Source organism: Chionomys nivalis, chromosome 21 (genome assembly GCF_950005125.1).
Source record: "Chionomys nivalis chromosome 21, mChiNiv1.1, whole genome shotgun sequence".
In the NCBI taxonomy this organism is placed as follows: Eukaryota; Metazoa; Chordata; class Mammalia; order Rodentia; family Cricetidae; genus Chionomys; species Chionomys nivalis.
In genome coordinates, this window is record NC_080106.1 from 7,489,464 (window position 1) to 7,502,383 (window position 12,920).

Here is a 12,920-nt window from a genome sequence, read left to right on the forward strand (position 1 = left end):
AGGCATTCTGAAAGACCCCAGCACCTTCTACGGAGGCAGTTCGGGCCTGATTTGGTCTTGTTTAAAATGTCAAAATAAAACCTTTTGACACTCACATTGCACCCAAGCTAAAAACTACACAACAAAAACAAGGCAGGAAACTCTAAGACTCACTAGGAGAAACGGGAAGCGTCTCCTCCTGCCCATTTTGATACACAATGCTATTTCGGCAGGTATGTAGTTGGCAGGATCATGCCAGTGCACAAACCACACCCACAGTCCAGCCTTGAGGGTCCCTTCACTGCTGGGACCCTGGGACTGGAGCTCAACTGGGGAAACCTGTGAGGCTCAAGGCCTGGGCTGGAGCCTCCCTGGTTAGGTCTCCCCACCCTAACTATCCTGTGGTCAAAGAAGACCAGGGAGCCTGTATTCACATTACAGCATGGGAATAGCACCAGAACCTTTGGATCAGGCTTTCTGGGACCTAGAAACAGAGCCCCATGGGGGAGGAAGGCACTAGGAAGGGGCCATAGGGCCGAGGGATCCGCTGGGCACTGGCCAAAGTACGGCTTTCTCTGCATCCCCCAGAGGAACCCAGTCCCTGGGGACAAGGTGCTGGGAACATGAGCAGTGCAGCTGGAGGCCAGCATGACTTTGTGGTTGGGGGATGGTCCTGTCACGTTCTCAAGGACCAGGTGGCTCAGAAATGGCCCAAGTAGAGAGTGTGGGTCCTCTCTCATGTGACTTCCAAGGTCACTGTGGAATCTTAGCAACAGCAGCAAGACAAGGCAGCTGCCACTGTCTGGCTTGGCTGCCTTAATGTGCTTCCCTGTTAGGAGATAGGGGACCCTGTGAAAACCTTCAAATGCGGTTCTACCGTGGGAAGCACCCGGCCAACAGGACATGGTTTCAGTGATCCACTCTAAGTACTTGGTACCAAGAAAGCAGGTGCACAATCTCAGCGGAACTGAGGCTGGTCCTTCCCTCAACCCTAGCCCTCCAGCACAAAGCCCTGGCCCCAGCAGCAATCAGCTCTCTGATCTGTTGCAGAATTTGTGGGAAGTCAGAGAAACAGACGAGTGGTCTCAAACTGAGCTGCCTCTAACTCCAAAGGCCAGACAGAGAGCCCATCAGCTGGGCCCCCAGGCACCCTCTCTTGTGGACTACTGGGAATTGTCTTTCTTTAGAGGGATTTTGAAGCTGGTCAGTTTCTGCCCAAACAGCTGGCTGAGGAGGTCGCTCTGGGCCTCTGCCGTCCGGTGTTCTCGGGGCTCCGTGTGTTCAACGCCATAGACAGCTCTGACCCGTTTGTACGGCCTGGACAGGGGTCTTGCCTGGGGGAAGGAGCCCTTTTCAGAAGTGTGGCCCAGGTCCCCTTTCTTCTGTGCTGATGACTGTGGCCTTGTCCTGCCGCTCTGGCTACTGGGTCTGGACTTGACAGGGGGAACTCGGCTGGGAGTTGCTTGCTTTCGAGGGGCCCTGGATGACTTTTCAGGGGCGGAGGGGGCTCTCCCCATGCTCTCCATGTTTCCATGCCTGGCTAGTCCCAGGGCCTGGCCCTTCCTCTTTTTTTCATTGTTTTCTCTTTTCTCCCTGGGACTCGAATGCAATTGGACCCCCTGCTGATCAGCTTCTCTGGGACCCCTGGTGCTGCCCTTGGTGTGGGCTTGAGGTGGGGGCTGGTCAGGGGTGGAGCTCCCCCAGCTAGGACAGTTGGGCTCAGTGGGGGTGGAAGCCATCTCACTTTGGAGTTGTCCACTGGTTGGCTGGGGCTGGCTGCCACCCCCTGTCTGAGTGGGGGGTTGTAGACCCCCACTGCCCTGAGAGCCGGGTCTCAGCTTAACTTTAGAAGTGCTGGCTCTTCCCTTTTCCTCATGAGTCTGGACCAGCCCTCCACATGTGGGGGTCCCCACCCCTATAGGTTTTCTTGGCGGTGGGGGCAGCTTCAGCACTTTGCTAGGGGGCGCTGCTGATCTGTGCTTGGAGGAACTCAAGCAGGTCCCTGGCTTGGTGGCACTTCCCTTCTGGGAGGGAACCTCTTGTCTCCCCTCAGGTACCGTGTGGTGTGCGGTCGCTAGCCTCTCCTTCTGGAGCTGGGAAGGGTCTCTTGGGGAACAGCCAGGGGCACACTTGCCTCGGGTGCCCGGGCTCCTGTGTTTTCCTGAGAACAGCTGAAGGGCTCTCTTTTCTCCTGGGGGAGTTTGCCACTTACATGGATCAAGGCTGCCTAAGGAAGCCTCATTTTCTGGTTTCTCCAGGGCTCTGTCCAGCTTACAGTCACCTGTACCTTCAGCTGAGGCAGCCGAGAAAGGAGACAGGGATGGCGGTGGAAGGTCCTGACCAGTCAATGGTGAGTTGCTCCCCTTGAGTGAGTGGTCTGCCTGGTCCAGAGGCCTCTCTCGAGAACTGGGCTGGTCTAGTATTGGGCTAGGAGCTGTCTCTGAACAGATCAGGGGTAGTGCAGGGAGGGAGCCCTCTCTAGGAGGGGGGCTGCTTGTGGATGGGACTGGGTCAGTGCTGGGCCCAGGAGAGCTGGAGGGCACGGCCACCCTGTGCTGCTTGCTGGGTAGCACGTCTTGGGGGACCTGGGTCTTCCTCCCAGGAACTCCGGGCCGTCTAACGCTTCTGAGAGCGAAGGGCTGCTGGCCGCTCCTCAGGTGCTTGTCCATGTGTCTGTCAAACTGCTCCTTCTTGGCAAAGGTGTAGTTGCAAGAGCTGCAGACAAAGGACCTCCTGATGACATGCATGACATTGGCACAGAGCTCACAGGCATAGAGAGGCATGTGTGGCAGTTCCCTTTCCTCTTTCACCCCGTGGGTCAGGCCCAGGTGCACCCTCAGCTCCCAGTGCTCAGGGTAGACCTGTGGGCACCGGGGACACAGGTAGACACGCTGTGGGCTGTGCACCGCCAGGTGGCGCTGCAGCTTGAAGGGCTTGGGGAACTGCTTTCCACAGTGGTGGCAGTCACGGGAGGGGTCCTTGCAGTCCTCATGCACTGGGACCGCTTGGAGGAGGGACTCACTGTGGGACCAGGGGTCTGGGGATGGAGTCGGGGGTGTTTTGACAGAGCCAGAGCAGATGGCAGAGCTGCTGGTCAGAACAGATGGGCTGCCTCTTTCAGTTGCTGGACTGAGTGGGAGCAAGGCACCATTTTGGCCTTGGCTGGGAGTGACTGAGCCAGGCACCTTGTGTTTTACCCTTCTCCTTGGGATTTTCTTCCCTGCTTCTCCTTCTTGCTCTGATGCCTCTTTGTTGGCCCTGCCAATTGAGTGCTTCGTCCTCTGGGGTTTGGATGCTCGCTCCACAATACTGTTCAGGAAGTGTGTGAGAGTGTCCTCCCCTTCCAAGCACCCTGGCAGGTCTCCCAGGGCTCGCCGAGCCTGTCCGTTTCGGGCAAAGCGGGCTGCATGCTCCCGCAGGTGCTGGTTGTACATCCAGACATCGGCCACCTCCTTCAGGCACATGCCACAGGCCCATGGCCCAGCTTTGCCCTGCACGTGCTTTTCCCACAGATGCTCCCGAAGAAGTTCCCGAGAGCTGAACCTGCGCTCCACACACATGTAGCAAGTAGGGGGTGGTGAGGGGCTGTGTGCCAGCTTGTGTAGATCCAGCTCACCAAGGCTGTGGAAGCGCTGGAAGCACACCCTGCACTTGTAGGAGGCCCTCCTGCCCTTCACTGGCCGATCTCTGCCTTTGGCTCCCCTGGCCCTGGCAGCTTCCTCTGTTCTTTTGTTTGGAGGCCCCTGTGGGTTTGCTGTGGTTTGGAAGTCTAAGATGCTCGGGTTGGGGAGGTCAGCAAGGTCATCACAGGGTCCTAGAAAGCACAGGTCTTGTATCTCCAGCTGGGAGCTGAGCACCTCAAAGTCTTTAACATAAAGTGGGGGCATGCTAGCATTCCCAGAAAGCCTAACATCATGTTCTCTTTCCAGGTTAGGGGGTTCCGGACTCATGTCTCCAAGGGAAGAGGGTGTTTCACAGGCAGGGCTACACAGCTCCAGGTCTCGCCAGGCTGCTGGGACCATGTGCAGCTGAGGGATGGCCTCAGACCACTCATCCTGGTTCTCGGTGAAGCAGGAGGGCTCATCCTCCATATCGGTGGCCTCTCTGTTGGAATCCAGGGCCCACAGGCTGAAGCTGGGGGTCCAGGGGTCAAGGCCAGGTGCCTTACTGCTCAGGAGCCCATCCAGGAGGAGGGACTCGGGCAAACTCCTGGTTTCATCATCCCACAGGTCCTCTTCCTCACGGGACAGGCAGAGGGAGCCCGAGTCACTGAGATCTGTGGGCAGGCGTGTGGAGAGGAGCACAGCATTGTCTACCACCTCAGGGCTAGGCTCCTTTGGTGGTGGGCGCTTTGGCCTTTTGCAGCGCTTCCCGTAGACACGTAGGTTCTTCTTCTGAGCGAGGCGGCCATCCATGGGGAAGAGCTGAGAGAAGGATACCTCGTCATCGAAGTCTAGAGGTTCCCTTTGACCTGGGCTGGGGGCTTCAGGAGTGGTGCCCTTGGGCCCTGGAACTTCCCTCGGGGTTTCTGAGTCATCGATAGGACTCTGGGGGTAGCTGCCGATGGTGCTGTTCACTTCAAGACTGTGTGTGCCATCAGGCAAGTCAGATGTCCCCTTACCAACGCCTCCATCTGACCTACCTTTGGTCCCTCTGCCGTCCTCTGCAGGTTGACTCTCAACAGCCTGTGATGGTTCTCCTCCACTGTCCAATGGCCTGGCCTCTCCTGGTCCCCAGAACCACTGTGCCCAGGCTGCCTTCTGTTCATCTGGTTGTTCTCTCTCTATCATCCCTTGACAGACTCGCCACTCTTGGGGGGCATTCTGTGCCGGCATTGCTTCTGGACCCAGGACCCCTGTGTCCAATTCTGTATCATCCTCCAGCATTCTGGGCTCTACCGTGGGGGATAGAGGTGGTCGTCTAACAGCTGCCCTGCATTCTCCCTCGGGCGAGAGGCTCAAGGGGGTCAGAAGATCACCACATGTGGCGGATGGATTTGAGAGGTCCCTGTTTGAAATCACGTGGGCAGTGCCTCTAGGACCATGCTTCTCCCTCATCACTCTTGGCTTTCTCCCTTTCCTGTTTGATTTCCTCTCTGGGTGGCTGGAGGAATCAGCAGGTCTCCCACCTTGTCTCTGGCCTCTCACTTCTGCAAGGTTGGGATGGAGCTGGTCTGCTGGCCAGCCATCTGGTCTCTTTGGTTTTGAGGCCGGAGCCTTCGCACCCTTTCCTTGCTCAGTCAGACCCGGGGTGTGTGGTCGCTGGTTGAGAGGAACAGCTGGTGTCTTGCGTCCCTCAGATTTCTCACTAGTCACCTTCAGCATCTCAGGACCCATGGTGTCCTCAGGTGTAGAGGCTTGGAGGAGAGGTGGCTCAGAAGAGTGGTCAGGGCCTATGGGTGAGTGACTTGATCTCCTTTTCCCAAGCACCTTGCAGCTTCTCTTCCCAGGGGTCTGGCATGCTTGGGTCATGGAATCTGGAGGCTGGCAAGCTGGCACGGTCATGGGGCTCAGCTGGGAGCTAGCCTCCCTGCGTGGCCGGTGCTTCCTGGCTTTGTGCCGGCTTAGGCCTGCTCTGGAGAGGAAAGAGGCTGAACAGAGTTCACAGGTCATGGGTAGCCCGGCTGGGGTCTTCCCTGTCGAGTCTGGCTTATTTTTTAAGCCCCGGGGCCTCCGTTTAGACTCTTGGGGGCTGAAGGGGCCCTTCTGGGGAGAAGGGTGAGAGATATGGATTCCGTGCTGAGGAGACTCAGGCCTAGAGTCAGGGGCTGTGCAGCTTAGAGAGGCTGTCAGGGCCGAGTGGAGCCCCGCAGGCGTGCCTCGGGCATTGGCTCTGGGTACCTGTGTCACATCAGAGTGTCTTGCCCCAGGTGTCCCTGGGTTGTCCTGTTCCTCCATGCTGGCTGCTGCCTCATCTTCTTGGCAGATCTGAGAGTCTGGTCCTGTAGTCCCCAGGGTAGCAAGGTCTGTGGGCACAGCTACAATGCTGTGGCATTTGCTGTGGCCAGGGCAGGGTGTGCTGCTCTGGGTCCCTAAGGAAGGGTCCTTACGGTATGTCCTTTCTGGGCTGCTGAGGGGTGGGATTTCCACGCAGTGGGGGTCTGGCACCTCAAGTCTCTCATCTGAATCTAGGTCATCTTTGGTGGGAATGCTGGTCAGAGGGGCAGTTTTGATGATTATTTTGGGGGAACTGGGACCCTCTGGGGGAGGAGCAGTGGCATGGGCAGGAGATGTCCTCAGCTCCTCTTTTCCAGAATCTTCTAACGTTCTTACTGTGATACCTTTGGGGCTGTCCCTGTCAAGTATTACAGGGGCTGAGAAATTGATAGGGCCAAGTGGGCCCGAGGAAGGGTCTTCGGGACCGTTGGTCCCTGGGAGTGAGTGGTGGGATAAAGTCACTTCAGAGCCACAGTGGCTTATTACCGGTGATGTAGGGATTGTTAGCGGCCCAGCATCTTTGGAGGGTTGGCCATGACTGGCCTTTCCCAGAGGTGCCAAGACAGCATAGGCTGGCTGATGGAAGGGGCTGGGTAGTTCTGCATAGGAGGAAGGTGCTGGTGGCCCAATAGGCTTGACTCTGGCCCCAGGGTCTTCCTGTGGTAGGGATTCAAGGTCATTGGGAGTAGGTGTGGCTGGGGAGGTGGCGGAGAGGGCCAGGTCCCTATTACTAAACAGCAGCGGTGGGCTGACCGCCCTCTCTGGGCTTCTCTCTGCTCGCTCCATCTGGAGAGGAAGTGTGGTCAGGATGGAAGCCGAGGATGTGCCATCAGGGTGGGTGAGACCTGCAGAGGGCATTGCTTGTTCCCTAAAGCTCCGGGCTGCTCGGTTCCCCTGACATGCCCCTCTGCTCCTGGCCGGCCTCTCTTCCAAACGGGCCCCAACCTTAGTGAGTGTGTCCGGGTTCCCCAGGCTCCTCCAGTTATTTGGTTGAAATCTGCTAGCTTGACCTCGGCCTTTGGTCTTTTTAGATTGACCTGGTGAGCCCAGATGTCCATCTACTTTGGAACTTCGTTTCTTTCGGATGTCTGTAGTTAGAGCTGGCATCTTTACAGTCCCTGAGGAGCCCCCTTTCACACTGGCCTCCGAGGGGTCCCCAGGATGAAGGCCCTGAGTATTGTCTTCACTCTTGGCTCTAGCACCCAGGATCTGGAGCAGAGGAAAGGAGGCACAGGCTGGTTCCTGGGGCCTCTGTCCATGGGGGGCACTGGTCACCCAGGAAGGATCTGGTATGGGATGGGACCAAGCTTTGCCACTCTGGAGAGTAGAGAGTGGAGAGGCCCCTGCAGGGACAGACTCATCTTTAAAGCCAGGATCCTTTGCAATGGGGTTGGTAAGCATAGTTCCCATGGGACTTCCTGCTTGACCCTCAAGGTGTCCTTTGGAGTCATGGCTGGAGCTAACACTTGGAGGGGAGGTGACACCCTCTTCACCCTTAAGCACCCAGTTGGGCTCTAAGGCCAGGTAGACACCGGGGTTGTCGAATCCTTCTAGTGCAGAGGAACTTGGGCAGGGCTCCTGGGCCTCACAGGGGTCTGGAGAATGCCCTCTTTTATGTTTACTGGGAAGCAGCTGTGGGGAAGTTTCCCCTGTCCCAGAAATTTCATTATTTTTAGAAAACAAAAGCTCATGGTTTGGGCTGTACTTGACTAAGCTCTCGGCATGTAACAAGGGTGCCTGTCGCTTGTTGGAGTCAGGCAAAGGCTCACTAAGGGGGACTGGACAGTCTGTGCTGGAGATGCTGGCCTCCTGCACTGTCCGAAAACTGAGGCCGAAATGTTCAGGACTGAGAGGAGCCCCAGAACCAGGGTCTTTCTGGGTACCTGGGGGAGCTGCTGCATTGCCTGTGTGGCAGGAGACTAGGTACGACCACTGTTTCTGGGGGCTCCTGAGGGCCCCTTCCTGCTGTGAACTTGACCTCTCAAGACTTGTAAGGTTGGCTGCTGAGAGGATGTCTCTGTGGGGTGAGGTGGCCTGAGGTGCGGGCATCAGGGAGGCCTGCCGTGGGCTCGGGTCCATCCTGCCTTCTGGTGCAGCTTTCTCAGGCTCTCCCAAGGGCCCCTGTGTGCTCCCTTCCCCTTGCAGCTGGCTTTCTAGTTCAGTCACCAACCTTTTGATCTCTAGTTCATCCGCGCACAGATTGCTCATTAGGCTAACGCTACAGTCACCTCCGTTCTCAGGCACAGGAGGAGGGCTGGGAGGCACTGTCTGCTCAAAGCCACACTTCTTACTGAGTACTTTTCCCTTGAAGAGGCCAGGAAAGGGGCCAGGCAGCACCGGAGAAACTTCCTCCAGCAGCAAGAACGGGGGATATAGGGGATCTGTCAGAGGTTTCTTAGGGAGAGGGTCAGTACACACCAGGGGCACATGGGTGACCCTGTTTGCAGACAAGCTGTCAAAGAGCGGTGGGTCAAATCCATCCTCAGGCAGCCCTGCAAACAGGGATGTGGACTCCAAGGTCAGTGGCGAAGGCACCTTGCCTGGGTCTGCTTCAACCGGGTAGGGTGGATTCTTTGGTGGAGCTGACTCAAGAGTCTCCATACTCTGCCGCCCAAGGCAGCAGCTACGCGCTGGTGGTGTGTCCATAGCTAAAGGCTTGGAGCACAGATCTTCAGGGAAGCAGTTAGCTAGGTCCTTGGATCCGAGGAACAATTCACAGGGGGTGTCATTGTTAGGCAGGGGCCCTCTTTTGGCAGCAGGACATCCTATAGAGTGTCCGTCACAGTGGTCAAGGTCACAACCAGAACCAGAGTTCTCGAAAACCGGGATTGTGGATTCAGTGTGGAAAGGATCTGCCGCCTTATCAATGGGTGCCAGGTGCCCTCCAGGCTGAGCAGCAGAGGAGTCTTCTCCGGTATGCAAACTGGGGGACTCCATGCACCCCGAGGTACCCAGTTGATAGCCTACATCTGGTGCTGGCATGCTCTTTCCTGATAGTGTTTCAGGGTGACTGCTGGATGGCCTGGGGCTGTCAGCCTGTGGGAGCACTGGAGCAGCGGGTCTGGGGCTCTTCTCACCACAGTTTGCTGGAGAACCGGACCTCTCTGTGAGTTCTGTGGTGTCTGGGTATAGCTCAGCAGCAACTTCAAGCTTCTTGACCTCTTGGGGGAAGCCCAGGGTTGCTTCCTCTTGGGTCTCGGTGGTGGTGAGGACGTGTGGAGGATGTTTTGGGGCTACTGTGGGGTGATCACTATGCTCAGAGCCTCTCTCCACAGGGACTTCTCTAGCATCCAAACTCTGCAACAGGCTGTGTGTCCTCTTTGGAGTCAGGGAGCCCAGGTTTTCACCAGGCTCTTGCCTCATGACCTTTCTTGGGTCCTGGGTCGCATCCTCTTTCTTTCTCTTCTTGCCTTGGCGCCACCGTTGGCGGCTGTGGCGGGAACAGTCTTGGGCAGAACCCCCCGAATCCCGCTGCTTCATGCCACCCTCCTCCTCAGACTCAGAGGGATAGCCTTGGCCCCTGAGCCTGCCCTTCTGGGTGCTAGGTGGTCTTGCAGGCAACAGAGAGACACAGGAGACCTGGCCACGTGGTACTTGCCGCCGGTGGCATCTGTTTTTCTGTTGTACTATCTTGTGGATGAGTTCCTTGCTCCAGGAGCCACCTCCACCCCTCCTTTTCCTGGTGTCTTTCCCAGAGGGCAGTTGCAGGTGCTTGGAGCTCTTGGTCTCTTTAGAGGTGGTCCTGGGGGTACTGTGGTCTACGTGAGCATGGCCCTTGCGAGCCTGACTTCTACGGTCCTTGGGCTGGGGCCTCTCAGCACTGTGGCCCTTCTTCCTTGGTCTTAGGCAGATGGCTCTGGCAGGGGTATCAGTGCCCTTGGTCACACCCGGCTCCTTCCGAAACAACTTGAATTGTTTCCCTCTCCTCTGCTGCTTGACCAGGGTGGTGGCATCTGCTTCTGTAGATGCCAAGCCCAGGGAGCGGGTTTTGGGCCTGTTTCGGGCCGGGCAGCCCCTGTCTTCAGTGCAGGGAGTTTGAGATTCTGGCATGACAACTCTGGACGGGAGCTGGGGCTGGGTCGCGTTCTTAGGAGTTGCTCCCAGCTGGGTATTGAGGGAATGCCCAGCATTGGGCCCCCTGGAGCCTGAAGGCTCCTCATCAGCAAAGACATCAATGAAGCTGCTGTCTATCTCAGGGTTGTCTGATTGGTACTCCATGCCATTGAGCGCCTCAGTGATGAGCCTGTCCAGCTTAGCATCATCTTCCATGTCAAGGTCCGAGGTGGGGGGGAGTGGGAATGGGGCAACAACCAGGCTGGGGGGCAGAAAGCCTGTTCTCAGGGAGTCTTCTTTGCTGTCCCCCTGATCATCTCTGGTTAGCAGGAAGGGAACAGTCTGGTTGTGTTCAAGCAAGCCCGAGTGTGCATTGGTGGGTGCCTTTGAGGTGGTGGTGGGTGTGGGTAGCCCTGGGGGCTGCAGGGAGCCATCCTTGGTCTTGGCTAGCAGCAGGCTGCAGAATGGCCTGTGTTCCAGGAAGGCTGCTAGGCTACTGTAGTTGCGATCACACTGTCTGCAGGTCAGCAGTACATCTAGCTGGTCCAGGCTGGCGCTGCTGAGGGAGAAGTGTTGGGCAGAGTACGGTGGTGGCTGTGGAGCAAAGCCCTGCACCCTGTCTCTGCCCAGTGAGGGGCTCTTTTGGGGGAATGGGGCTCCCTCCAGGCTCTTGAAGGCATCCTCAGCTCCTGGCCCCTCTGTGGGGAGAGGGAAGGCTTTGGCTGACTCTGATTGGTAGCATGTAGGGAGGGTGTGTGTGGGCTCTGGGGAAGGGAAGGGGCTGCTGGTCTCCTGGGAATGGGTCGGGGGCAGGAATAAGGCTGAGGACCTGAGGGGTCCAGGTTGCTGGCTATCCTCAGAGTTGGGGTTGGCTGGGCTACCAGATGGTGGTGACAGAGACGAGCAGGTGCTGCTGCTGGCTGTGTTGGTTGCAGGTGACGGAAGAGGGGACTCACTGGGAGAGGCTCCCATCACCCTGGGTGGGGGCAGGCTGAGGGCCCCTTGGGGTGACACCTGGGGCTGGTTACCCCCAAAGAACAGGGGCTGGGTCCCAGGGTCCTTCAGCCCACCATAGGCTAGCAGCCTTGGGGAACTGCTTGGCTGATCGGGGCTGCTCCTGAGAGCTGTCCGTGTCTCCCCAGGCCTGGAGATTGTATTAAGAGCACTCAGAGCTCCCTGGCTGTCTCCCTGCCACTCAGAAGACCCCCTGGGGAATGTCAGTTGGCTCAGCACCCCCATTTGGTGGGAACTTGGCATAGGGGTGGTAAGCGCCGGGGACCAGGGCAGCGGGGGACTCTGGGGAAGGCAGAGCTGCTGGTCTTCGAAGAAGGCTGTCCTGGCAGCAACCGCAGGTCCCAGGGTGGACGTGGGGTAAGAAGCTGCTGAGGAATCCCATAGCTGGGGCAGATGAGTGGGTGGTGGCCCAGGGGTGGGCAGCTCTGTGTCCAGAGACACTGGGCTGGTACCCACCCTATTAGCTCTGTACCCCTGCCCTGGAAAGTGCCTTTGTGGTGGATGATTTGGGGGACCCCTGGGACTTCCCAGTCCATCACGAATGGGAGAGGGCCCTTCAGGAAGGCTTTTGGTCATGCTCTTGTGCAAACTGTCATGGAAGGGGCTTGGGACCAAGTGAGCAGCACCAGGTGGGGAGAGGGCACCTCCAAGATCACTGGGAGTGTTAGCTCCCACTGACTGGCCTGGGTTGCAGGGTAGGGATGGGTAAGCGGGGTTTGTACCCAGGACCTCCTCAGACCAAGCCACCAAGGGCTGGCGGAAGGTGTACAACATTGTCCCAGGTGCCTGCTCATGCTGGGCCGTCTCTACAGGGAAAGGGTAGGGGACAGAGACCCCCTGGGGGCTGCTAGCCCTGCTCCCTTCAGGGAAGGGCTTGGGCTTTGTAGAGGGGACCCCAAAATTAGCACCAGGGAAGCTGTTTTCAGCAGCAGGAGGCCAGGGGTTGGTCCCAGTGGCCTGGATGTTAGGGCCAGAAGCAGGCCTATGGGGGCTGGTGCCACTGCTCTGGGAGGCCCTCTGGGGGAAGGACCCAGGGGTGGCACTTGGTGAGGTACAGTTGGTGGAGGTAAAGCTGGAAGGGGCCTCCTGAAAGCACCTTTGGGAATCATTCTCTTCCGGGGAGGGGAGGGCCTCGGCCCTTGGGATGCTGGGCCTGCGGCGGGCTCTGGTCTTTTGGACCCGAAGAGCCTTGGTGTCTGACACCTGGAGGGCTTCATGTCGTGGGTCTGCAGTTGGCTCATCCGGGATGCATCTGATCCTTGAAGTACTTAGGTTGTGGAGCGGTGGGTGGCTGCTCTCCATCCTGCCAGCCAGCCATGAGTAAGCTTGTACACAGCTCTCTCCTGCTGGGGCCTGCGCTCTCAGGAGCAGGTCCTCTTGCTTCACCTCTTTGGCCTGAGACAGCTGCGCTTCAGGGGAACCTTGGGTCTGGGTCTTGTTGCCTTCATCTCTCATGCCCCGGGTGGTCCTGTTGGCAGAGCTTTGGTCCTTGAGGGGCTGTTGAGAGGGACACCCGAGGCTGCTGGCAACTTGGCAGGGCTGCAAGTTTCTGAGCAGAGTTGGGGGCCGCTCTCCTGGCATGGCCCCACGGTCCCGGATGCTAGGAGGATGCAGTGGTTGGAGGAGCAGCCCAGGTAATGGACTGGGGGGCCATCCTCACCCCCTGATGGGGCTCAGGGAAGCCTATACTCATGGTCCTGCGTGAAACCTGCAAGGAAAGACCATAAATGAGCTGCAGGTTCATGGGGGCTGGATCTTATGGGTGGGCTGGGGCAGGAAGCCCATGCTAGACTTTGAAGTCTCCTATGGAGACCATGTCTAGGCCCAAAGCAGCAATCACTTGTGTGACTGTCACAGAAACACCTGTCTCAGTAAAGAGGGTGACTGGCTCGGACAGTAGGATCCCCCTACAAATGGAGCCAGGGATATTAGAGAGGT

The 12,920-nt window shown here is 57.9% G+C and overlaps 1 protein-coding gene across 1 annotated transcript in view; it reads right to left on the reverse strand.

The window, feature by feature from the left end:
• Znf469 (zinc finger protein 469) overlaps positions 1-12,920 on the reverse strand; it is a 41,130-nt gene continuing 28,210 nt past the window's right edge. Inside the window, exon 3 of the mRNA XM_057754148.1 lies at positions 1-12,690. Coding sequence (XP_057610131.1) covers positions 1,143-12,563 — 11,421 coding nt within the window. The 5' untranslated portion in view covers positions 12,564-12,690 and the 3' untranslated portion in view covers positions 1-1,142. The remainder of the gene's footprint in view (positions 12,691-12,920) is intronic.